Source organism: Budorcas taxicolor, chromosome 10 (assembly GCF_023091745.1).
Source record: "Budorcas taxicolor isolate Tak-1 chromosome 10, Takin1.1, whole genome shotgun sequence".
NCBI lineage: Eukaryota > Metazoa > Chordata > Mammalia > Artiodactyla > Bovidae > Budorcas > Budorcas taxicolor.
Window position 1 is genome coordinate 45,685,874 of NC_068919.1, and position 23,966 is coordinate 45,709,839.

General features: G+C 46.6%; 1 protein-coding gene across 2 annotated transcripts in view; it reads right to left on the bottom strand.

The window, feature by feature from the left end:
• Window positions 1-23,966, bottom strand: part of TLN2 (talin 2) — a 499,959-nt gene that overhangs the window by 68,516 nt on the left and 407,477 nt on the right. For both annotated transcript variants that reach the window (XM_052646966.1, XM_052646965.1), the window contains exons 38-43: window positions 23,327-23,467; window positions 22,730-22,911; window positions 20,923-21,055; window positions 18,435-18,536; window positions 11,907-12,077; window positions 1,713-1,859 (exon numbers count right to left, since the gene is read on the bottom strand). In XM_052646966.1, the coding sequence (XP_052502926.1) occupies window positions 1,713-1,859; window positions 11,907-12,077; window positions 18,435-18,536; window positions 20,923-21,055; window positions 22,730-22,911; window positions 23,327-23,467 (876 nt within the window). The remainder of the gene's footprint in view (window positions 1-1,712; window positions 1,860-11,906; window positions 12,078-18,434; window positions 18,537-20,922; window positions 21,056-22,729; window positions 22,912-23,326; window positions 23,468-23,966) is intronic.

Consider the following 23,966-nt stretch of genomic DNA (forward strand, 5'->3'; position numbering starts at 1 on the left):
ACTTTTTACACAAATAATACATACAAACAAAAAACAAACATTTAAAATCTTACAGTACAGCACCTAGAAAAATACAGTAGCACTTTACAACAGCTGGCATACCAGGGCGGGCACTGAGTGAACAGGCAAGAGTTACTACTGGAGGAGAGAGAGGAGGTAGGAGATGGCAGAGCTGAAGGATCGTCAGCAGTAAGAGATGGAGGGCAAGCTGCAGTTTCACTCGTGCCTGGCGTTGACGGTACAGGTTCTGGTTCCTTGCTGGAACCAGACGCATGTTTGCAACTTGAAGGTTCATTCATACATAGGGGACTTACTGTATATACTTTGCAGAACTGAGGGGGGAAAAAACCCTCTGCTCATAGCCTCGGGGGCTCATGTTATTAGCAGTTCCTAATTATCACCCTCAGGTAACACCAGGCCTATTCCCCAGTACTTCCAAAACAATCCAGTGTGTCCTGGGCTGAGAGCAGAGCTGTAACACCCCTGAAATCAGACAATGCAAAAGCCACTTTCCTTCTTGAAGAGCTATCCCAATATGCAAGGCTCAAAGGCTATCAAAAAAGACTTCCCTCTTCCAGGAATTTATGCAACACTTCCCTATAATAAGAGTAATGGTGAAAAGCACCTCCTAAGAAGGAAAAGATTATCATTTGACTTTCTAATTTGTACCTCGAGTTGCATTATTTAATATCTTTGGTAGATACAGGGCTTAATTTCAAAGTTTTGTTGTTCCGATTTTCTAAAAATCAAACAAGCCCACTAAGACTTAACTAAGGGCCTTGAGGAAGAGGAGAATTCCATTCATTTTCTGCCAAACTATCCAAAGCTGAAGCATGAGAAGCCCATAGCAGAAACTACTGGAGTGCTTTGACAAGGCAAGCTTGGGGGCTCTGAGGGATCCCAGCATCCCAGCCCAGCTTGGGATGTTATTAGTTTGATAATGTCTGCATAATGTTTAATGGGAATTATCCTAATGACAGTTTCAGGCTATCATCTCTTTACAGAGATACACACCAACCAATCTTCTCTAAATTAGCAATTAAAGACCACTTATTATCCTGAAAAACCACATTAATGTATTCACCATTGACAATGGACGTTCCAAAACACAGATGAAGTCTACAGTTCTTGGCTATGCTATCAGCAAATGGCAATTAGATGCTGATGAAAAGTTGTTCATTCTAATGAGTTACTGGCACGACTAGGGAAGGGTTCCTTGGGGAAAGAGCACGAGGTACTGTCCAGTCATCCTTTCCTACTGACCCAACTCAACTAAAGGGTCACTGGAGAAGAAAGGATACCTCTGACATCTCTGCTGTTCTCTGAGGGTTTTACACTTACCATTTCTGTGGTCTCTGCAACGGGTTAGATGCCAGAACCATGGGGAGATTTTTTTAAATACTAGGATCCATGTTAAAAATAAATAAAGTAACAGAGATTAAATTAAATTAAAAAAATACGAGGATCCACCACCGCACAGAGATTCCAAGGGTTTAGGGCTGGGATAGAGTCGAGGGATGTACACTCTAAAATGCTCCCAGGGATTCCAAAGGAACCAGTTTGAAGACCAGCACTTGGGAATTGCTTCATTACTTCGTGTCAGCCTGGACTGCCAGCTCCTTAGAGAAAAACCTCTGGGACCAAGTTCAAGGGACATCTTGGAGGAAACAGAGTTAAGGAGTGCAGGAGGGTGTCGGGGAGCCCAGACCCACCTTGCTCATGGCTTCTGCGATGGCGTCAACCATACCTCCCACCAGCCCCACTTCACTGGCAGCTTCATTCAGCGTCACCATGATGTCGTCCACGGCCTCTTTCATGAGCTGGGCGGCCTCCGTGATGGCATCGTGGGTGTGCTGTGCCTGAGAAGGAGGGGTTGGAAGAAGATGATAATTGTAAGCTGTTTCCATAAGCAGAACACAATGGTGCTCAATCTCTTATCGCTTCACTTTTTAAAAAAGATAACCTTAAAAAGCAGAATATAAAACTATATTCTCACTATGTAACACAATAATGTATTCTCTACTTTTTCCTCTCCTTTTTTTATATTTGTATACATTTCTTTGCCAGATAAATAAAAACCAGAAGGACAAATAGAAAAAAAATCTCTTTTTGGAATCAAAATGGAAAAAAACCCTGCAATTTCAACCAGCATCTTATGATTAATTTTATGTTACTATGTTTAAAGTGAAAGTGAAGTTGCTCAGTCGTATCCAACTCTTTGCGACCCCGTGGACTATAGCCCACCAGGCTCCTCTGTCCATGGGATTCTCCAGGCAAGAATACTGGACTGGGTTGCCATTTCCTTCTCCAGGGGATCTTCCCGACCCAGGGATCGAACCCGGGTCTCCTGCATTGCAGGCAGACGCTTTATCCTCTGAGCCACCAGGGAAGCCTAAGAGTTTACTAGATAAGAGATATTGTATACTTTGGTAAGTGAAGTCGCTCAGTCGTGTCCGACTCTTTGCGACCCGGTGACTGTAGCCTACCAGGCTTCTCTGTCCATGGGATTCTCTAGGCAAGAATACTGGAGTGGGTCACCATTTCCTTCTCCAGGAGATCTTCCCAACCCAGGGATTGAACCCGGGTCTTGCGCATCGGAGGCGGACGCTTTAACCTCTGAGCTATCACTATGTTTAGGGTGGTAGAAAAAGAATGCCACAGATTCCCTAAAAAACAAACTGACAGATTTAATAGGAAAAGAAAAATGATATAAATAAAAAATGTGCTTACAACCAACACACTTCTATTCAAAGTTACCCGACACACTAGAATTCCATTTCTATAAACACGACTGGATTATGGAAATGTAAGTACAGACAGGAGAGAGAAACCTGCAGAAAGTTACATGGGGTTTGAAACTGTGTCACACATTATATTTACATGAGGTTGGAGGATGAATGGTGAAAGTTCTCCAGGGACAGACACTCTGCAGGCAAAGCTGGAGTGCTCATGAGTTCCCCTAGACAGTCCTCAGAGAAGCTTTAACAACACGTATGCAGTCCAGAGCAGGCGCTGGCGAGTGAGTGAATGAAAGGCTGAAAGAATGGTGGTGCCAGCCTCCTTAAAGAACACCTCAAGTGATAGCAAGATGAAGGGGGAAAGAGCTAAGGTCCTGAGGTCAGAAAAAGTACTGGGGCTGAATTTTGTCTCCACTGCTAACTAGCTAAGTGGTCTGGGGTGAGGCTTCCTAAGCAAAATGGTAATGATTATAACCATGCTATGCAGTGAAGGTCTAATGAGGTAATATGGTCGCAGGCATCTTAGCATTTATAATAAGAGCAGTCTAGTAGGGGACTGTGCCCTTACCCGGGAAATTTGACCTAACGCTGGGCAACTGGTGTCAGAATTCTATCGCACCAGGTACTGGATGCCTCCACACAGTGGTCACACCTGCCCTGATGCTCCTTGGAGGAAGACGAACCCTTGAAAAGGACCAAGAAACTGCATCTTTACTTTGGCAGATGAGAAAGTAAGGAAGCCAATAAGAGATGGCAAGTGATAACTCCTTTGCATGATTAAATAAAAGAGAAGAGTTCTAGGAAGAGGCTACATGAACTACATGAACTGGCTCAGCCTGTGGCATTGAAAAGTCATGGGAACCAAGAAGAGTCCTTTCAAATCAACATCTGATGATATGTGAAATGTATTAATTATGGATGGTTATTCTCAAGGTGGGGCTTCCCAGGTGGCTCAGTGGTAAAGAATCTACCTGCCAATACAGGTTCAAGATGTAGGTTCGATCCCTGGGTCAGGAAGATCCTCTGGAGAAGGAAATGGCAACCCACTCCAGTACTCTTGCCTGGAGAATACCATGGACAGAGCAGCCTGGTGGGTTACAGTCCACGGGGTCACAAAGTTGAACACGACTTAGCAACTGAACAATAACAACATTTTCAAGGCAATGGAGCTAGGACATAAACGTGAACTATTGACATTACTACTGAAATTACTTTAGAAGGTAATCATGACAAATAACCTTGAGGAACAAAGATTACTTTGTTCCTTTGACTCTTCCCCAGACCAGTGTCCACCTTCTCTATTTCTCAGGCCCTCCATGGGGTTGGGAGGCACCTCCCTTGCAGACAAATTCCATCTCCCTGGCACAGAGTTCTGGCTGCCACCTGGCTGGTTTCCTCACAGCTCCACCCTCTCATGCTCTGCCTGCAGGGACTGGCTCTCTTTGCCTCCTCCCTCCTCCCCTCCGTCTAAACCCTAGCCCTTCTTTCAAGGGCCAACCTCAATACCACCTCCTCCCAGAAGCCCTCCAGGTATGGTTGTATGCTCATCAACCTTCCCCTACATTCCTACAGCCCTGAGACGAAACTCAGGAGTCAAAGAGTCATCAGAAGGCAATGGCCTCAAAGTAAAGAACTGAGTGACAAGTGGTGCTGCCTGATTTCTGGTAATGGAAAATGACACAGCTTCTGCCTGGCTCTCTCTGAGGATGTATGCCTTTGAAGTCTTCAGCCTCTATGTGAGAAGGCTGGCTATCTTGAGGCTGTATGCCTGGCAGACTGCATGGCGAGACCACGTAGAAGTAGCAAGGGGTGTTCCAGACCCCCAAAGTCTGGGTGATTTCCGCTTGGGAGCCAGACCTGGGAGTGATTGAGCCTTAGGTCCTTCAAGCCCCAGCGGCCATATGGCTACAGCTGCAGGAGGGGCTGGGTGAAGACTGCCTCATGGGGCCCGGTGTACATCTGCCGGAGATAATACAAAAACAGCAGTCTTTTAAGTCACTTCATTTCAGGGTGGCTTGTCTGTAGCAACAGCTGAGTGGGACAGCACCTAAGAAGGGCTCCTAACCCAGCCTTGGCATCAGAGAAGACTTCTCAGACGTGTCTAGGCCCTGGAGGAAGAATTCAGTCTCTCACCAGGTGAGGAGAAGGGGGGAATGGAGGAGGCTTCCAGGCAGAGGGCACAGCCTGTACAAAGGTTGAAGGGTGAGAAGGCATGTGCGCCGAGAAGAGGAGTGGAGCGCTGTATGGGAAGAGTCTGGTACAGTGCCTGGCACACAACCCCTGCCCCCTTCTGCTGTCTCTCCGCCAACTAACCTCAGCCCCATCTCTCCAGCCAGCCTCTGTGCTCCTTGCAAGCCATTTGCTCTGCTTTCCTCTAGAAGGTGGGTTTAAGGTACTGAAAGAGACTCATTTTTATTTTTGGAGGTATTTTTATAAGCATAACCTTCACAGGCCATTGGTGCAAGTTTCTCCTCTGGAGACTCATTTAGAAATAAATGGAGCCATCTTGGGACTTCCCTGATGGTCCAGGGGCTAAGATTTTGCACTCCTCATGCAGGGGGCCTGTGTTGGATCCCTGGTCAGGGACTAGATCCCACATGCAGCACTAAAGATCCTGTATGCAGCAACTAAAAGACCCTGCATGCAGCAATAAGACCCAGCACAGCCAAATAGGTAAACAGAAAAAAGAAAGAAATGGAATCATTTGTTTTTAGGCTTCAAAAGAGCATGGGTGGCACACTTGGGGGCAGAGATGTGGTGTGTGTGTGTGTAGGGGGGGTGGTCAGAACAGGACCTGGCCCTCCCCTGCCCCCAAGCCACAGACTGGGCTCATTGGGGCTATGATGACATGCCCCAGCTCCTCTAACTGGACCAAGAAAACCCAACAACATTCCTAAGGATGCTGGCAAGATGCCAAGGGCTAGCATGTACTTGTATACGCGAAAGCTAATCTGTGGACCCAATGTGACTTTTGTTCAGTTTTAAAGTCTTGGTTCTTGTATCCTTGGCTGGGTATTTGAGCATTTTATAGACAATGCTTCATCTTAGGTGACAGACAGGGGACCAGGAATAACAATAAACATCAAACCACAGAAGAGCGGCAATGCAAGGACAGCCACTAATTTGCAAGGGACATTTCCAGGGGACCCTTCTGTGTTAAGCATTACGCTGAGCACCATACACCTTCTGAAATCCCGACAGCACTCTGGAAGGTGGGGACTGGATGAGAGCCCTCTGACAGCTGCAATCTGGAACGGGAGCTTAAGCACTTAGAGCTTACAGGCCTGGTAGAGGACAATCGCCACTGACCAGCTGGCCATTTGCTGAGCCTAGGCCACCAGTCAAAAGGGAAATGAACCTATGGCTAGATCAGGTCAGGCTTAACGGCACTCCTGAAAAAATAAACCTTAATGGAGGGAATGTACCATCTACAAGGGGGAGGTTTCAGCCTGTCCCTCTAAAAAAGGTGCTTTTAAACAAAGTGAAACAACCAGGTACCATGTGGCAAAAGCAAGAGACCTCAGGATCAGGAGCTATCCATAAAGTTGGCTGGGCGCCCCCTCCCCTAACATCCTGGCATCAGCCTGGCCCCAGCTCTCTCAGCCACTACGGCCTCCACGCCTGACCATGAACTTGTTACCAGTTCCCCAGTTTTTTCCCTGGAGCCTCACTCCTCGCCTCCCAGGGCCTAGACTACATGTGTCTTTCAACTCCAGGTAGCTGGCCACTGGATGAAACCCAGCCCTGGAACCTCACCCATTGCTGAAAACTAAGACATTTGGTTGATCTTTGTCCTCAGTTCCTAGGAACTTTTAACCCCTTAGTATTTCCCAAGTGATCACACGAGCGTCTGTTATTTATGGTGGCCACACAGTAGCTTATGCCAACAAGGTCTCATGGGGCCATTAGGTAGATTCAGAATGGGGCTGGCTGGGACTTTAAGCAACACAGTATCACTCTGGCCACCACTTCTGGGGAAATGAGGGGGAATGAGGGAATCGTAGGTCATATGACTAAACTCAGTCCATCAAGGCTACATCGTGAAATCCCAATAAAAGCTCTGGACAGGAAGCTGGTGGGTGACGCACAGCAGTAAGCCGGGAGGGTGATACATCCTGAGGACACGGGAGTTGCAAATTAGAGACCCTCCCAGATCTCACCCTCTGGGTTTCTTCTTTTGGCTGGTTATCCTTTATCATGGGCTTCTCAGGTGGTGCTTGTGGTAAAAGAACCCGCCTGCCAATGCAGGAGACTTAAGAGATGTGGGCTCAATGCCCGGGTAGAGAAGCTCCTCCAGAGGAGGGCATAGCAACTCACTCCAGTACTCTTGCCTGGTGAATCCCATGGAGAGAGGAGCCTGGAGGGTTATATAATCCATGGGGTCATAAAGAGTCAGACAAGACTGGAGTGATTTAGCATGTGCACACATGCATCCTTTATAATAAAAGTGTGACTGTAAGCAGAGCAATTTCCTGAGTTGAGTTGTTTCAGCAAATTAACCAACCTAACGAGTGGTGAGAACCCCTGAATGTAGCCAGCTGGTTGGAGTAAGAGAGGTCTAGGGAGCCTGGAGCTTAGGGCCAGTGTCTGAATCGAGGACAGTCTAGCAGGGGCCTGTGGTCTTACCCGGGGAATCTGACCTAATGCCAGGTAGTGAGAGAACGTCACTGCCCAGGTGCCATGCAGTGGCCGTGGCTGCCTTGATCCACCTTAGGGAGAAAGGAGCCTTCCAAAAGACCCAAGAAACTGCTTTGGTAGATGAGAAGGTAGTGAGAGACGGGAAGTGATTAACTCTTTTGAATGATTAAATGAAATAGAAGAACTCCAAGAAGAGGCTATATGAGCCATAGGAACGTGAAAATTGAAAAGCCACGGGAATTAAGAAGAGTCCTTCAAATGTAACGTCTGATGAGATATGACATATGTGATCACAGATAGCTATCCTGTGGGAACTGTGCCAGAATGCAGAGCTCTCTCCCTGAGGGATGTGATGGAGGGGAACCGGTCATTTAGGCCAATGGCGGATTTCACGGCACCGAGAAGGTAAAACATAAAATGTGCAGACTGCTTCATTTTGATGGAAGCCTGAAAAATGACATCTATACGTAACTTTTCAGAGAGAGAATCTCACATAAATATGATCTCATTGATTAAAAAGGTAAAATGTAAGGTGCAGTTCAGTTCAGTCGCTCAGTCGTGTCTGACTCTTTGCAACCCCGTGAATTGCAGCATGCCAGGCCTCCCTGTCCTTCACCATCTCCCAGAGTTCACTCAAACTCACGTCCATCGAGTTGGTGATGCCATCCAGCTATGTCATCCTCTGTCATCCCCTTCTCCTCCTGCCCCCAAATCCCTCCCAGCATCAGTCTTTTTGGACGTTTCTGTAAATCTCACTCAGACTGAAGTGACTATGGGTGGCAAAAAATGTCAGCAACTCTGTGCCTTTATGTTAAAGCAAGTACACATTCTGAGGGAGAAGAGAGCGGCTGGCCAAGTTATCTGGTTTCCCATAAAGGTATAGTAAAGGATCAGAAGCTAATTTGGGGAGTGGCAGAAGTAAATCACAAAACAGTCCTCTGAAACTCCCTAGAAAACATAAAGGACACTTTTTCCACACCAAGCATCAAAACCTACAAAAATACATCCTTGCTCTTGGCTGTCCCAGAAATGAATCACCCAGAATTCTCTAGAAGGTCTATTCTCCTTCACTCCACATATTAAAGTTTTACAGATACTTAAAGGGCCAGCTCAGAGTCTTTGAAGCCTGCTCCAATTACTCTATGCCTCACCCAGGACCGCTTTGTCTAACTCCAATGGCAACCTCATCTTGATCACACTGCGGAGGCCAAACCCCACATGCAGGCTGCCTTCAGACAGGGAAAGACACAGCAGGCTCTCAATTAAGGCAGGCTTAGCCGGCCAAGGACATCTGGAAAGGGGGGGCCCACAGGCTCAACAATGAGGTCGTTACCTTAGAATCTGGAGGGGCTCCTTGTTATTGTTCCTCACAGAACAACACAGGAGAAAAATCAGACTTCACTCCTCTTTGGAAACAAGTCTGAAGTCCAATTCCAAGGGAGCCTTACTTCCTTATTAGAATGTTTCAACTACAAAGCCCAGTAAAGCAGGCGTGGACATCACAGGAGTTTGGAAAATGGAAGAAAAGGCTATGGGGGCAGACCTCAACTTCAGTAGAAAAAAACAATTGCTAATGAGAACTGCCCAACGATGGACAGCGGGGGATATTTATTGGAATGTTACAGGCAGAAGCTGGAAGGTCCCTTCAAGGAGGATAGGGGGCGGGGAACTGAGGGCCAGAGCCCTGGCGGTAGAGAAGGAGTATAGAAGGGGCTCAGTGGGATGAGGGTGAGGTCATACACCAAATGCCTTGTACTCATGTGATTCATTAACACCAGGCTCTGGGCCTGCCTCTTTTTAATTTTTTTTCTTGCTAGATCAAAACCACTGAAAACCATTCAACCACATTTTAACCACATTTCCTCTGCAAACAAAGACTATGACACCTAACACATACATACATACATCACCTAACACACAGCAAGTAACACCTAGTGAATATTTGCCCGAAGAATAGCAATCTCCTTAATCCAAGGGGATTAAGTCTGCATGTGGCCTCTTAGGAAAGGGGCTGCAAGCCAAGGTGCAGTGTCCCAGGCTCCCTGTGACAGGCTGGTGGAGTCAGCAGATAGCGCGGGTGACTGCTATTGGTGGGAGGATCCACATCGAGTCCTGAGTCGCTGTCACTCATCACACATTCATCACCTGGTGCTTTAGGCCTTTCACTGAAAGCTACCCCACGCTGGTCTCCAGCCACCACCTCCGATCAAAAGATGTCATTATCAGGCTTACACTGCTGCCTACAAATGCTCAACCATGAGCTTCCTTGGCAAAAAACAGACTTCCATGTGGACCTCAGAATCCGCAGTCCCAGCAGATGTGCTAATACCGTAAACATGCAGAAGCATCCTAATTTGAGTTATCTCTGAGAACGAAACTCCCTCAGGTTAGGAGTAGAGATGCGGCATTTAAACAGCCCCGGAGAAAAGACAACCCAGAACTGAGTCTTGAAGGTGAGTCCTGGCTCCTCCAGTTCAGGGAGAGAGAAAAGTGGGTGGGCCTGACTCTGGGACACCTATCACTAACCCATCACAGCCAAGAGGGCATTTTTGTTCTTGCTCTGCCCAGCACTTCAGTAACTAGACTTATTTTGCCAGAAGACTCAAAACAACTTGAGGGCTGAGGCTGGCTCTCAATATTTTTAGCATCCACAGAATTAGTCTCTTAAGAGTTGTCAGATGCATGAGTGAAAAACTGAACATAGAGGCTGCAAGTCAAAACATTATCCATGCTGTTTCCAGAATGGAGTTTCTAGACTATTGATGGGTTGTTATCCCACGCTGCTCACAATAAAGCCCCAGCTCCTCCGTGTGGGGAGGAAGCCAGTCACAATACAACCCAGACTCCCCTCCCATTCCATTGTCCCTACTCTCCATGTCCTATACACACCAGCATGCACGTACGTGCTCAGTTAGGTCTGACTTGGTGCCGCATGAACTGTAGCCTGCCAGGCTCCTCTTGTCCATGGGATTCTCCAGGCAAGAATACTGGAATGGGTTGCCATTTCCTTCTCCTTTGATCCTTGACCCAGGGATCAAACCCGAGTCTCTTTGTGTCCCCTGCACTGGCAGGTGAATTCTTTACCACTGTGCCACTGGGGAAGCCCAGGCCAAGTGCTAAGAAGATCACAATCCTTCTATATCTCTATCTCTACCTTTGCAGAGGCTGTTTCCTCTTCCTTCCATGGCTCTAGCTACCCTTATATACCAGGTAATTTCCTTTTGTTGAGACTCATCAGCCCTCCTCCCCGTCTCTCTGCTTGACCCTCCCAGCCCTGCTCCATTCTGAGTCCACCTCTGTTTCCATAGGGTGCAGGCTCAGCCCTGTCCCCACAAGCGCCTCATCAGACATCTCAGGCAACTCAGCAGAGAGGTCAGCTTCCACATGTGTACAATGGGAACCACCTGTGTCACAGAGTTTTTATGAAGATTAAATAGGATGAGGGCATAAGATGTCGTAAACGACATAGAGTCAGCACTCAATAACTATTAGCTCTGAGAACACTATTTGCAATTCTGACTCAGTCTAGAGTTTTCTCTGCTATACCACTTGACTCATTTGAAGATCTTAGAGATACAACAAAACACACTAAGAAATACATATGGATCCCTGAAGCTTGTAGGTCAGTACCCTACAGAAATCTTCCCAGTAGTGTTCCCTCAAGTCAGTCTGCTTAGAAGAAGACATTCAGATCAGATGACTTAACGGAGGGACCTGTTAGAGCAAAATCCGAGTGTCGTGGCAAGCCTCCACACCCTCTTCAGGTTCCAGAAACCTGAGGAAACTCAAGGTTCATGCCAGCATGAGTCAAACAATCACTCGGACAAAATCATTTCTAAGAGAAAAGAACATGCTGCCACCATCTCTGGCCACTTACAGTACCCGAGCGACACATCAGGCTGAAGAAACATTCCACTTGCAAACTGGTGAGGGAGATTTTCATATTAGACTGCTGTCCTCAAGGCAACAGCAGCATATGCCACAGGTGACCGGGCACCATGTTACTCTTTGAACTTAACTACCAGGAATGGAAATGCACTTACTGGGAAACAACAGAAGTTTGCTTTGGGTAAGCTGCGTGTCAACACCAAGTAGGTGCCCGGCTGGTATGGTTCATATTCCTGTAATAACCACACAGTATATTTTTCTTTCCCAAGGACTCTTGCCTACACATGCCTGACCTCTAGAGCCTGTGAGCCTCAACTACTGACCCACACACTGCAGTTACTGAAGCCCATGAGCCTAGAGTCTGTGCTCTGCAACAAGAGAGGTCACCGCAACGAAAAGCCCACACACGACAACAAAGAGTAGCCCTCGCTCCCCGAAAGTAGAGAAAGCCCACGCGTAGCAAGAAGATCCAACACAGTCAAAAAACAATAATAAAATAATGATAATAAAATGGTTAACTAAAAAAAAAAAATATGCCACCATCCAACATGTGGAGATGCCTTCCCTGGAGGGACATGATACAGAGGAACTTCTGATGGCTTCTCAGTGTCCTCAGTGAGTCCCCAGCATCCTGAGTTGTACCTTGGGGTTTCCTCCGCCTTCCTTGGCCGCATATAGCATCTGCAGGGCAGACTCTGCGAGCGTCTTGGTCTGGTCCAGCACCGTCATCTGCTGCTGATGGTCCAGAATCTTGGAGGCGACACCCACTGCAGCTAAGATTAAGGGCTCAAAGTAGCTCGCCAGCTGTGTCACCTTTCAAGACAAAAAAAAAAAGACAAAAAAAAAACACCACATACAGCTCCTTTAGGAGTCCCACTGGTGAAGAAGGAGCTTCCTGGGTGGCTCAGTGATAAAGAACCCGTCTGCCAAATCTGGAGATGCAGGGGCTGAGGGTTTGATCCCTGGGTTGGGAAGATCTCCTGGAGAAGGAAACGGCAATCCATTTCAGTATACTTGCTTGGAAAATCCCATGAACAAGAGAGCCCAGTGGGCTGCAGTCCATGGGGTTGCAAAGTCAGCCACGACTGAGCATAGCACCACCACCGGTGGGGAGAGGACTAGGGCAGAGATGGAAGGAGTCGCAGGGAGAGGCAGATCGGCTGGACTCCACTTTTATTTTCCTCTACTGTACATCCAGTGTTATGAACTACAGTCACCATGTGACATTTATTAGATCCGCAGACCTTATTCCTTGTTCAGCTTCAATTTTGAGAGTACTTGTAATGAATGAACTCTTGCTTGGATTTTTATTCCTCTGGGAAGTTCTTTGCCTATCTCTGATCATAGCAGAAGTGCTAAGAAATCTGTTCTGAGATCCACAGTTAGGTGTGAGAATTTTACAAATCTTACAAAATTTTACAAATTTTACAAAGATTGAACTTCACGAATAGAAAAGCCTTTGAAAGAACCAAAGGTGAACAAGTTACAGACTCAAAAGGAAGGGGGCTAGGAGAGGGGCAGGGGAGCAGGGGGATGAGAAAAGCAGCCTTGGAGTAAAGGCACACTCAAAAGGGTTTTAGAAAGTCAACCCACTGCCCTCCACCCCCAAGTATTTTGCCCAAACCATGGATTTGGGAAAAAAAATGATTTCCCATCAGTCAAAATGTTCTGTTTATGATGAACCCAACCTGGGACAGATCATGGCACCTGGTCCCATCGTTTCATGGCAAATAAAAGGGGAAAAAGTGGAAGCAGTGACACATTTTATTTTCTTGGGCTCCAAAAATCACTGCAGATGGTGACTGCAGCCATGAAATTAAAAAGACACTTGCTCCTTGGAAGGAAAGCTATGACAAACCTAGACAGTGTATCAAAAAGCAGAGACATCACTGTGCTGACAAAGGTCCATAGAGTCAAAGCTATAGGTTTTCCAGTAGTCATGTATGGATGTGAGAGTTGGACCATAAAGAAAGCTGAATACCAAAGAATTGATGCTTTTGAACTGTGGTGTTGGAGAAGACTCCTGAGAGTCCTCTGCAAGGAAATCAAACCAGTCAATCCGAAAGGAAATCAACCCTGCATATTCATTGGAAGGACTGTTGCCGAGGCTGAAGCTCCCATACTTTGACCACCTGATGTGAACAGCTGACTTATTGGAAAAGACCCTGATGCTGGGAAAGATTGAGGGTAGGAGGAAAAGGGGGCAGCAGAGGATGATATGGCTAGATAGCATCACCAACTCAATGGATATGAATTTGAGCAAACTTCAGAAGATAGTGGAGGAGAGAGGAGCCTGGAGTGCTGCAATCCAGGGGGTCACAGAGTAGGACATGACTTACTGGTTGAACAACTACGTGGGAGAACAAAAAAAAAGTCCATCAATACAGTTAGGCACTGCTACAGCAGAGCTCTGTCTCCAGTTGGTAACACTGTAGATGGCGCACACAGTCGTCCCTTGGTTTCTGCAGGGGGTTCCAAGATCCCCACAAATACCAAAAACCCGAGGATGCTCACATCTCATATGAAATGCTGTAGTACAGTCGGCCCTCTGCATCTGTGGTTTCCGCATCTGTGGATACACAGGGCTGACTGGACATGCTCACCAAAGCTCACCATCTACCTAGCATCTGTAGTATCAGATGTTAACATTTTGCTGTACTTGCTTCAAATGCCATCATCTATTCCCACTCAGATAAAATACACGAGGGGGGTGGTGGTGGTGGGGGCTGTGGCAAGGTGAGGGTCCAAAATATGAATGTTCATTACACTAATACTGTGAGACTTCCTTGGTGGTCTAGTGGTTAAGACTCTGTCTGCCTAATGCAGGGGGCCTGGGTTCAATCCCTGAGTGGAGAACTAAGATCCCACGTGCTACAACTAAACCTATGTGCTGCAACTAGAGAAGCCTGCACATCGCCAAGAAGAGCCTGTGAGCCACAGTGAAGACCCAGAACAGTCAAAATAAATAAGCAAATAAAGTAAAATTATATATATATATATATATAAAGCTAATAGTGAGATAAGACTATCAGCAAAAAACAAACACTTTTACTTTTCTATCCCTAATTACAGTTATCTTACACGTAGGTTTCAAAGCACTTGAGCAGGGGTGCTGCTGGCCCTTATGGTGCTTTGTATGAATTTTAATTAAAGGAGCTCCCCATCCTCTGGGCAGACTGACTGATGCCAAGGCACGTGACTTGGCTGGATTTTGGCCCCCAGGCTCCCTGCTTCTGGCAAAGGCCTCTGTGTCAGGCCCAGTCTGCATGATCCAGGGCACATTCCTGCATGTTTGTATTGAATTTCATCTCCACTTCCCCAGGAAGGGCGCTGGTCTCACCACCAAGAGCAGTGATGGGTCATCAGGAGTCAGGGCTCAGGATGGGTCCTGTCAGTACTAAAGGAGTCAAAATATTTAACGCGCTAGAATCCAGCATGTTTTCTAGATTAGTTTTACTCGGGAAAGAATCGAGACCCAATTTCTATTCCTGGGTTGGGAAGATCCCCTGGAAAAGGGATAGGCTACCCACTCCAGAATTCTTGCCTGGAGAATTTCATGGGCAGAGAAGCCTGGCAGGTTACAGTCCATGAGGTTGCAAAGAGTTGGACGTGACTGAGTGACTAACACTTTATTATTTTGAAAGTGCATTTTAGGGATTTCCCTGGTCCAGTGGCTAAGACTCAATACAGGGCACCTGGGTTCAATCCCTGGTCAGGGAAGCAGATCCCACATGCTGCAACTAAAGATCCTGTATGCTGCAAGTAAGACCTGGCACAGCCAAGTAAATATATATATATATATATATATATATATTTTTTTTTTTTTAAGTACATTTTTTCAATGCAACTATAAAATGCTATGCGCTGAGCATAAGTGAACATAGCAAACCACGTGCCTGACTGCCTCAGGGAGGGAGGGTGGTGGGGTGATGGGGAGTAAGCTGTAGCTGCAAAGCCTCTAGATTCGAATCCTCCCCACTGATTCCATTTTAAGACATCTTAGGCAGGTTCCATCCTATTATTAATACTAAATTTTAGTTTTCTCCTTGGTAAAATGTAAGTAAGTTTCTTCAGATTTCTCAAGGATTAAGTCAGGATATGTAAAGGCCTTAGCATCGGCCTCCATATAGTATAGCAAGCACTAGGGGTCCTTATTCCTCACATATTGTGGGGCAAAGGTTTGAAAGGGATGGGATTTTTTTCCTGTATTTAAGAAGTCTGGCAAGGACTTCAACACCTTCTGTTCTTAGAGACATGACAGAACAGAAAACCTCCTTATGTGAGTTAGCACAGAAGTTAAAATAAAACAGAATTTTGAGTATTTGCTACATGTTGAGAGACCCTAGGCCTAGGGAAGGTGAGTGGGTTGAATGGTGACCCCTCCCAAAGGTATGTCCATGTCCAAACCCTGGAGCCTGTAAAGGTGATCTTACAAAAGGGTCTTTGCATGAATATTTAAGGATCTTAAGATGAGATCACTTTGCCGATAAAGATCCGTATAGTCAGAGCTATGGTTTTTCCAGTAGTCATGTATGAATGTGAGAGTTGGACCACAAAGAAGACTGAGCGCCAAAGAATTGATGTTTTCAAATTATGGTGCTGGAGAAGACCCTTGAGAGTCCATGGACTGCAAGGATATCAAACCAGTCAATCCTAAAGGAAATCAACCCTTCACTGGAAGGACTGCTGCTGAAGCTCCAGTACTTTGGCCACCTGATGCAAAGATCTGACTCACTGAAAAAGATCCTGAGGCTGGGAAAGACTGAGGGCAAAAGGAGAAGGAAGTGGCAGAGGATGAGATGGTTGGATGGTATCACTGACTCAATAGATATGAGTTTGAGCGAACTTTGGGAGACGGTGAAGGACAGGGAAGCCTGGTGTGCTGCAGTTCAGGGAGTTGCAAAGAGTCGGATACGACTTAGTGACTGAACAACACAGCAACGAAGATGAGATCATCCTGGATTTCTTGGGTGGGCCCAAAACCTGATGACAAGTGTCCTTAGAAGAGACAGGAAAAGGGAAGGCAGAAAAGTGGGCAAAAAAGTGGCCAGGGAGAGAGACTGGCCAAGATTTAGTCAAGGAAGGCCAAGAACCACCACCAGCAGGAAGCTGCAAAGAACAGATTCTCCCCAGAGCCTGCAGAAAACTTGTGGCCCTGCCAACACCTTGATTTTGGGCTTCTGGAGTCCAGAGCTGTGAGAGATTAAATTTCTGTTGTTTTAAGCCCCCCAGCTTGTGGTACTTTGTCACAGCAGCCATGGGAAACCAATCCAGGTGGGGTCTGAGAATCTGCCTTTATCACTCCAACTGGTACCGAAGCTGCTGAATTGGGGCCCCACATGAGCACTTCCACAAAACACTGGAACCAGGTGGGTATTAACCATCAGCCCACGATCTGTGTGGACCAAGGGCCCCTAGGCTACCTTTGTCTAGAACTCCCTTTCAGAAGATGAGCCTTGTTTAGCCAAGGGGCCAAGAATCAATTGATAACTCAAGTGACACAAGTAAGTTTTCTTCTCAGGCCACCCACTGACAGAGGAATTACCTTCCACACAAACAACATACAGGCAGAGATAAAGATGTTACCCTGGAAGTTTAGAAAGATTTTCTTATGAAATTCCTACTGGCATCAAAAGCAGCTGTCGAGGACTTTCCTGGTGACCCAGTGGTTACCCCACCTACCAAGGCAGGGGACACAGGTTCGATTTCTGGTCCCGGAAGATTCCATGTGCCACCGGGGCAGCTAAGCCCACAACTACTGAGCCTGCAAGCTCTAGAGCCCATGCTCCCCAACAAGAGAAGATACTGCAATGTGAAGCCTGTGCAGCTAGAATTCCTCTGCAATGAAGACACAGCACAGCCAGAAAATAAAATTAATATGTTAAATAAAAGTAACTGCTGAAACAAAGTTCAGCTCCTCTGCCAAACTTATTCTGCCCACAGTAGTCACATACACTGTACGCCAGCCTCCAGGCCTGTCCTTCCACCCTCGCAACCCATTTCACACCGGTGGACAAGCCCTTTCTTATCATAAAGGGGCTCAGTTGAGAAATGAAATTGGCCACACTTGAAATGGCAGAGAAACACTGGCCATTTTAAATCTCAAACACCTCTCCTTACAACCGGCAGGAAGCTTAGTAGGCCCTTAGGTAATGTGAAAAGGCAGGAATATTGATTTTTTAAAATCAATACCTGCAGAGACGTTTTGGCTACTGGATTTCTTGATCTGCACATTGATGCTGATGGTGGCACTGATAAATGCTAGGAAGCCCTGCATGTTGTTAAAAATCCAACGTCTGTCCTCTCTCTGCTGAGGCACAGGCTGCTTGCTTGACAAGCCAATGCTCCCTGAAGGATCTGCAAAATGACCCCAAACAGGCAAAGCGTCATGCGGTGCCTAAAACCACGTGGGTCTGAGTGCTCAGTTGAAGGGCTGACAGAGTGGCCACACGGAAGTTTTAGCCATCGAGGGGGAAGTCTGAAAGTCTGCTTTGCTTCCTCATGTCTGAAAATGGACACAATACCAGAAACCGTGGAGGCACACTGTGTCCTAAACACACTGGGAGGAGGCCGGCCAGCCAGGGCAGAAAAACGGCAGACACCAGGCCAGGAAAGCCAAGTTCAGTCTCTGGCTTGTTCCAGGGAAGAGCAAGAGCAAGAAGTAACTGTAAGTGCCTTGTAACCTCAAAGTCTGACCATGGCTAAGTGCTCAGACGCTTCAGTCGTGTCTGACTCTCTGGGACCGTATGGATGATAGTCTGCAAGGCTCCTCTGTCCATGCGATTTCCCAGGCAAGAGCACTGGAGTGGGCTGTCATTTCCTACTCCAGGGGATCTTCCCGACCCAGGGACTGAACGTGAGGCTCCTGTGTTTCCTGCATTGGCAGGCGGGTTCTTTACCACTAGTGCTACCTGGGAAGCCGCAGAAAAAGTTCCCTGCAGTTTTTGTCTCAATGCCAAGTGAAAAGAGATCCTTGAGGGGGTCATTTTTGGAGAAGCTGTTAAGGGAGGCTGAGTGGTCTTTTCGCTAATGTAGGCCAGCACTGACCTGGCTCTAACACCGGCCAAGAACCTTTGAGGAACAAGAGCAACAGAATCAATATCCTCTCTCCCCGCCACCCCCGCCTCCTTGCACACTCTTGGCAGGGTCCCCGCACCCAGCGTCTGTTACCTTATGTCCCAGCTGAGCTGCTTCTCCCCGAGCCGCTGTGGCAATGGGATCGATAAGGTGCCCGATTTCCTGGACCACTGAAGTCAGCTGCTCCTGCAAAGCCTGATAAGGAGACAGATCTGTCAAGTTCACCCCACAATGGCTCCCCACGTAGCTGTACTGATTTAAAAAGGCCCACGTGAAAGATAAGGGAGGTCACAAAAAACTGGATGTCAAAATGCCTGAGCGTACCCTCCAGCCACTGTTCCACTCTAGCCCTCCCAGGGACCCTCGGTTCCCCTGGGATAGACCCCCTAGTTCTACCAATAAGGGGCATGAGGTGGGCCCTAGGAACACTTTTGCTACTGGCTTCTCACTCAACTGGTGCTAGTGGTATCTTTATTTTGGGTTATTCAGCATCATTACTGGAAAAGCGGAACTGTGGTGGCTTTCCAATAAGGGAAAACAACTATGTCCAAATAGAAGGAACTGCCTTGGGGTCTGAGGGAATATTCAGGTTGCTGCGTCCTCAGAACTAAGAACCCCTAAAGCAGGGAATGGGGAGGAGGGTAACCTAAAAATGATATTGGCTCTTAAAGCCGGACTATTTCCCAGACACCATACAATGAAAATGTCAGATGAGGTGCCCACTAGGCTTTGGTCAGGCGCTCTATGCACTGTCCTTGGTGACGTGGATACCACTGTTGAAAATGGCACCCTCAAGGCATTTCTTCTCAGGTTTGAGAGACAGTTTAACTTCTCCATCCCAAAGAATTGAACTTGAGCTCTCAAGAGACAGGGAAAGGTGCCTAGATGATTCTGAAGTGTGAAGGGGGTGAGGAATTCAAAGAGGGAGAGTGCTAACTGGTAGTGGGAAAGATCAGATCCTTCAGTGGGAATCTTCCATGGAGCTTTCCGAGACAGACAGGATTTCTAGGTCAGAATGCTGGGTGTTTCAGGTTTGCACATGCCAGCACGGAATGGGGTGATTGCTAAAGAAGTGACAATGTCCTGCCTGTTAAATAGGACATCTGGGCTACTCTCCCACCCAGCAATGCTGCACATGGGCTGGTGAGCTTTGAGCAGAGTTCACTCAATGAGAGGAGCAACCTAACCCACAAGCTTGGAAACAAAATCCTGGGTAAATAATGAAAAAAGGAAAAAGAGTGATAGAGGTGGGTGGAAAGAAACCTCCACACTTTCAAGGGTCTTATTTAGCAAATTACTTCTGGTCTTCCCACTCATAATGTAACTGCAGTTAAGAATGTAAGAATATCCAGGCAAGGTTGTCTTGTTAAATTAAATATGGTATAAATAGGAAGCACATGCATATAAAAGGAAGGGATTTTCTTCCCAAGGAGGAAGTCAAGACAGAGGATATACTTTGGAAGGGTGGTGAAAGAATGGGAGGGCAAGAAGTGGGAGGGCTGCTCATCATCTCAGTTTCTTGCTCAGGGTGCTAGTTACAGAATGTGCTTAGTTGGTGGCGGTCTATGAAGCTGTACACATATGACTAGCAACTGTTTTTATGTATATTCTACTTTAATAATAAGTTAACAATAATTCTAACATTCCACATGGAATGAGAATGGATATTATTTCTTTCTTTCCTTGGAAATGGGGAAGATGGGTAAAGTTGGAGTGAAATAGTTCTATTAATAAAAATAACTGATTATAACTAAAGACCCTGCTTAGAGACAGGCCAAAGTTCACTTTTTTCCCCTATTCTTTGGCCATCCCACACGACATGTGGGATCTTAGTTCCCCAACCAGAGACTGAGCCTGTGCCCCCTGCAGTGGAAGGCAGTGTCTTAACCACTGGACCACCAGGGAGGACCCCAAAGTTTATTGTTGATGAGCTCTGGATCAGGAAGGAAACATCAGTCAATAGACCATCCATATTTATTAAGCACCTTGAGTTTCAGGCACTTTCACACAGGAAAAAAAGAAGTATGAATCAGGGGACTTTGTAATAAGTAATAGAAAAAACTCAAGGGAGCAAAGTAGGAAAGTCTATTCTCAACTTCAAAATAATGGGCAAGAGAGGACAAAGTGACTCTGAATATTGAGTAATAAGGGCAGAATCTTTGATCTCTTCATGGACAAAACACAGAGCATTGAGTACTGAATTTGCCCATTAGTCCAAAAAGCATATTGCTGAAATATGACAGGGAAGCACTCAAAATTAACATGCTTAGGTCTGCTCTACTGAGGTATTCAACTGAATATGGTAACTCCACTTACTGATATACTTTTCTTTGACAATAATTATTTCCTCCCAAATTTTAGCCGCAGTACACATGTTCTTTCACCAAAGCATTGTTCTCTGCTCCACATGTGCCCTACCCCCTCCCAACAACTTCCCAGGCTGGTTCCAGAGGAAGATGGTCCAATGATGAAACTCTTGCATCAACAATGTGTTGGTGCTATTCCCCCATTCCCAAAGCCTGGCGCTGGGATTCTTCAGTCCTTCCACAGGCTTTCAGGCTGACCAAACAGCCCCACATACCTCCACGGAGATGTCATCCCTCGTGGCCAAGCTCTGGCTGACGGCCGCCAGCGAGGCCTGCTCAATGTCCCGGATGCACCGGTTGATGCTGTCGATGGAGAAGTCACACTCTCTCTGTCCCGGGGCCTTGTCCCTAGAAGGGACAGGGCAAGTTGAACAAAGGCTCCGTGAAGGGCAAGCCCCACAGCCTGCTCTAGCACTAGCGGGCCCGGAGCCGCTGTCTACTTTCTACCCCACCAGACTTCCCTGGTGGCTCAGACGGTAAAGCGTCTGTCTACAATGTGAGAGACCTGGGTTCGATCCCTGGGTTGGGAAGATTCCTTGGAGAAGGAAATGGCAACCCACTCCAGTACTCTGGCCTTGGAAATCCCACGGACGGAGGAACTTGGTGCAGGCTACTACCCATGGGGTCGCAAAGAGTCGGGCACGACTGAGCGACTTCACTTTCCATTTCCATTGCTTTAGCAAGTGCATCCCTGACCTTTGCTCGGGAATGCTTGTCTGCAGAACCCAGGCATTTCTTCATTTAACACCTGTGCTCAGTCTGCTTATTTATGGTGGAAGGTAGGGTGGTGTCCTGCATCTCAGGCAGGTTGCCAGGCAAATGAAACAGTCTGGTACTGGATTCTCCATTCAGTGGCTTAAACATAGAAACATCATTTAAACAAAACAAAACAAAAATCAGTGCATTTCCAGTGTAAATATACTATGCTCTCTACACTGCATACTACTCACAAAGTCCTGGGCTATGGCAGGAGTTAAAATGTTTAGTGGATCTTTCTTCGCAAGGTATTAGAAAGTTGATGTAATCCTAAGTTTTAAAAGCAATTGAAAGACAAAATATAACTGAGGAAAGGGACGCAATTCCATACTGTGGGCGATTAACTTTGGTCAACTTCAAAAATGTTTTATCTACGCAGGGAATAACTTTTCAGGCTCCTGCTATCACCAAGGAGGGTAGGGATGCCAAGAGTTACCATAGGACCTAGAATATTCTTTTTGTCTTATCAGCAAGGTAAGTTAACCATGAAGTGAAAGTGAAAGTTGCTCAGCCATGTCCAACTCTTTGCCACCCCATGGACTATACAGTCCATGGAATTCTCCAGGCCAAAATACTGGAGTGGGTAGCCTTCTCCAGGGGATCTTCCCAACCCAGGGTCGAACCCAGGTCTCCCGCATTGTAGGTGGATTCTTTATCAGCTGAGCCACAAGGGACAAAAGTACAAAGTACAAAGTGAAGTCACTCAGTCATGTCCGAGACTCTTTGTGATCCCATGGACTGTAGCCTATCAGGCTCCTCCGTCCATGAAATTTTCCAGGCAAGAGTACTGGAGTGGGTTGCCACTGCCACAAGGGAATCCCAAAGTTAACCATGAATTCTGCTCAATATACAGTGGTGCTCTCTGCCTAAGCTCCTAGGTATAGACAATATGGTACAATGGTTAGAAGGACTTAGGCTAAAGCAATCAGACCTGGGGATGACCTGGGGAAAGTTATCTAAATTTCTTTCTGAATTCTCTCATCAGGAAAAGGGAGATAATAGCAGCATCTACTTTACAAGGTTGTTATGATAAACATAAATTTAATACAGGTAAAATGCCTTGAATAGTATCTACCATATAACAAATACTTAAGCTAATATTTGTATTGTTGTGATAAGTGCTACCATTGGTCCCAAAGAGGTAAAGAAGAAAAAAATGATGACAATAATCAATAACATTGCTATTAAATAAAAGTCCTGATGGGCTTATCCCCCTCCCGCCCTGTCAGATGCAGGCTGCAAGCAATTTCTGAAGGAGACACTAACCTGATGGACGTGATGAGACTCTTGATAGAGTCAGACACAGTGTGGGAATGTCCGGCTAGCACAGACCAGGTGGGCGGGTCTTTGGGGTTGATGGCCAGTGAGCGGGCAGTGCGGATGAGGTACGATGAGCTTTCCAGCATAGTCTTGGCTGAGACCAGGATTGGTTCCTGTGCCTGGGAGCCCTGGGACCAGATAGCAGAAGTCAAGCACAGGACACACAGATTAAGTGAATGAGTTTGACCCAGGAAGGTCATGTTCTTTATCAAGACAGAGGGAAGGGAACCATGGAAGCTGTTCTCACATGGAGAACTTGGGGAGAATACATCCAATCTTTAAGTATCATTTTTGAGTTTGACATATACCAAGAATCAGCCCCAAACTGCCCAGAGATTGTTCTCAACATATAAAACCAAGACATCACCTTTTGAGAGATATACCAACATAGTTTCATTAACTGCACGTGTCATCACTGACAAAATAACAGTGCCCTATGTGTTGACAGAGAGGGGTTTTGAATTCTTAACTGTTCGTTCCGTTCAGGGACACACAAAACTAGCCACAGGCCTCAGTGTCACTGTTGCTGTGAAGACTCCCTACCTCGGAGCTGATCTGGGCAGGGACGCTGACAAACTCAGGGTTGGAGGCAAATGCCGTCAAGTTCTCCACGGCTGCGATCAGGGGGGCGGTGGCGACGCGACACTTGTTGCGGTTGTCCTCGGAGAAGTCCCCATCCAGGGCCTGATGCGGGCAGACACAGAGATCACTCCTGGGCCACGGCAATCACCGCCCAGTGAAAAGGTTCAGTGGGAATACTCAAAAGGTCTGGTGAATTCATAAACAAGGAATAAGAACTGACGAGCAGGATCTCCGCCAGCAAGCGGAGTGGCTAATTGAGCAATGATAAGGAATAAAGCTGAATGTATATGGCTCACAGGCCAGCCAGCCTCACAGTCCATCAACTTCCTGCTCACATGATTCAAAGGATGCCTTGTTATCCACTCCCCAGTCATGCTACCAAACCTTGCAGCTGAGTCACTTTCTTCCCTACTTTTGAAACTATGTTTTGGCCCCTCCATTTCCACTCCAGTTAATTCTATTCCCTCCAAAACTATAAAAATACAGGTTTTCACACTGCGTAGCACTTTGAACTTCTAAGTTTACCCAGACATCCCTGAATAACTGACAGAGGGAGGACTTTTGTATCTGCTATTCTGAAATGAGCAAAATGGAATGCAAT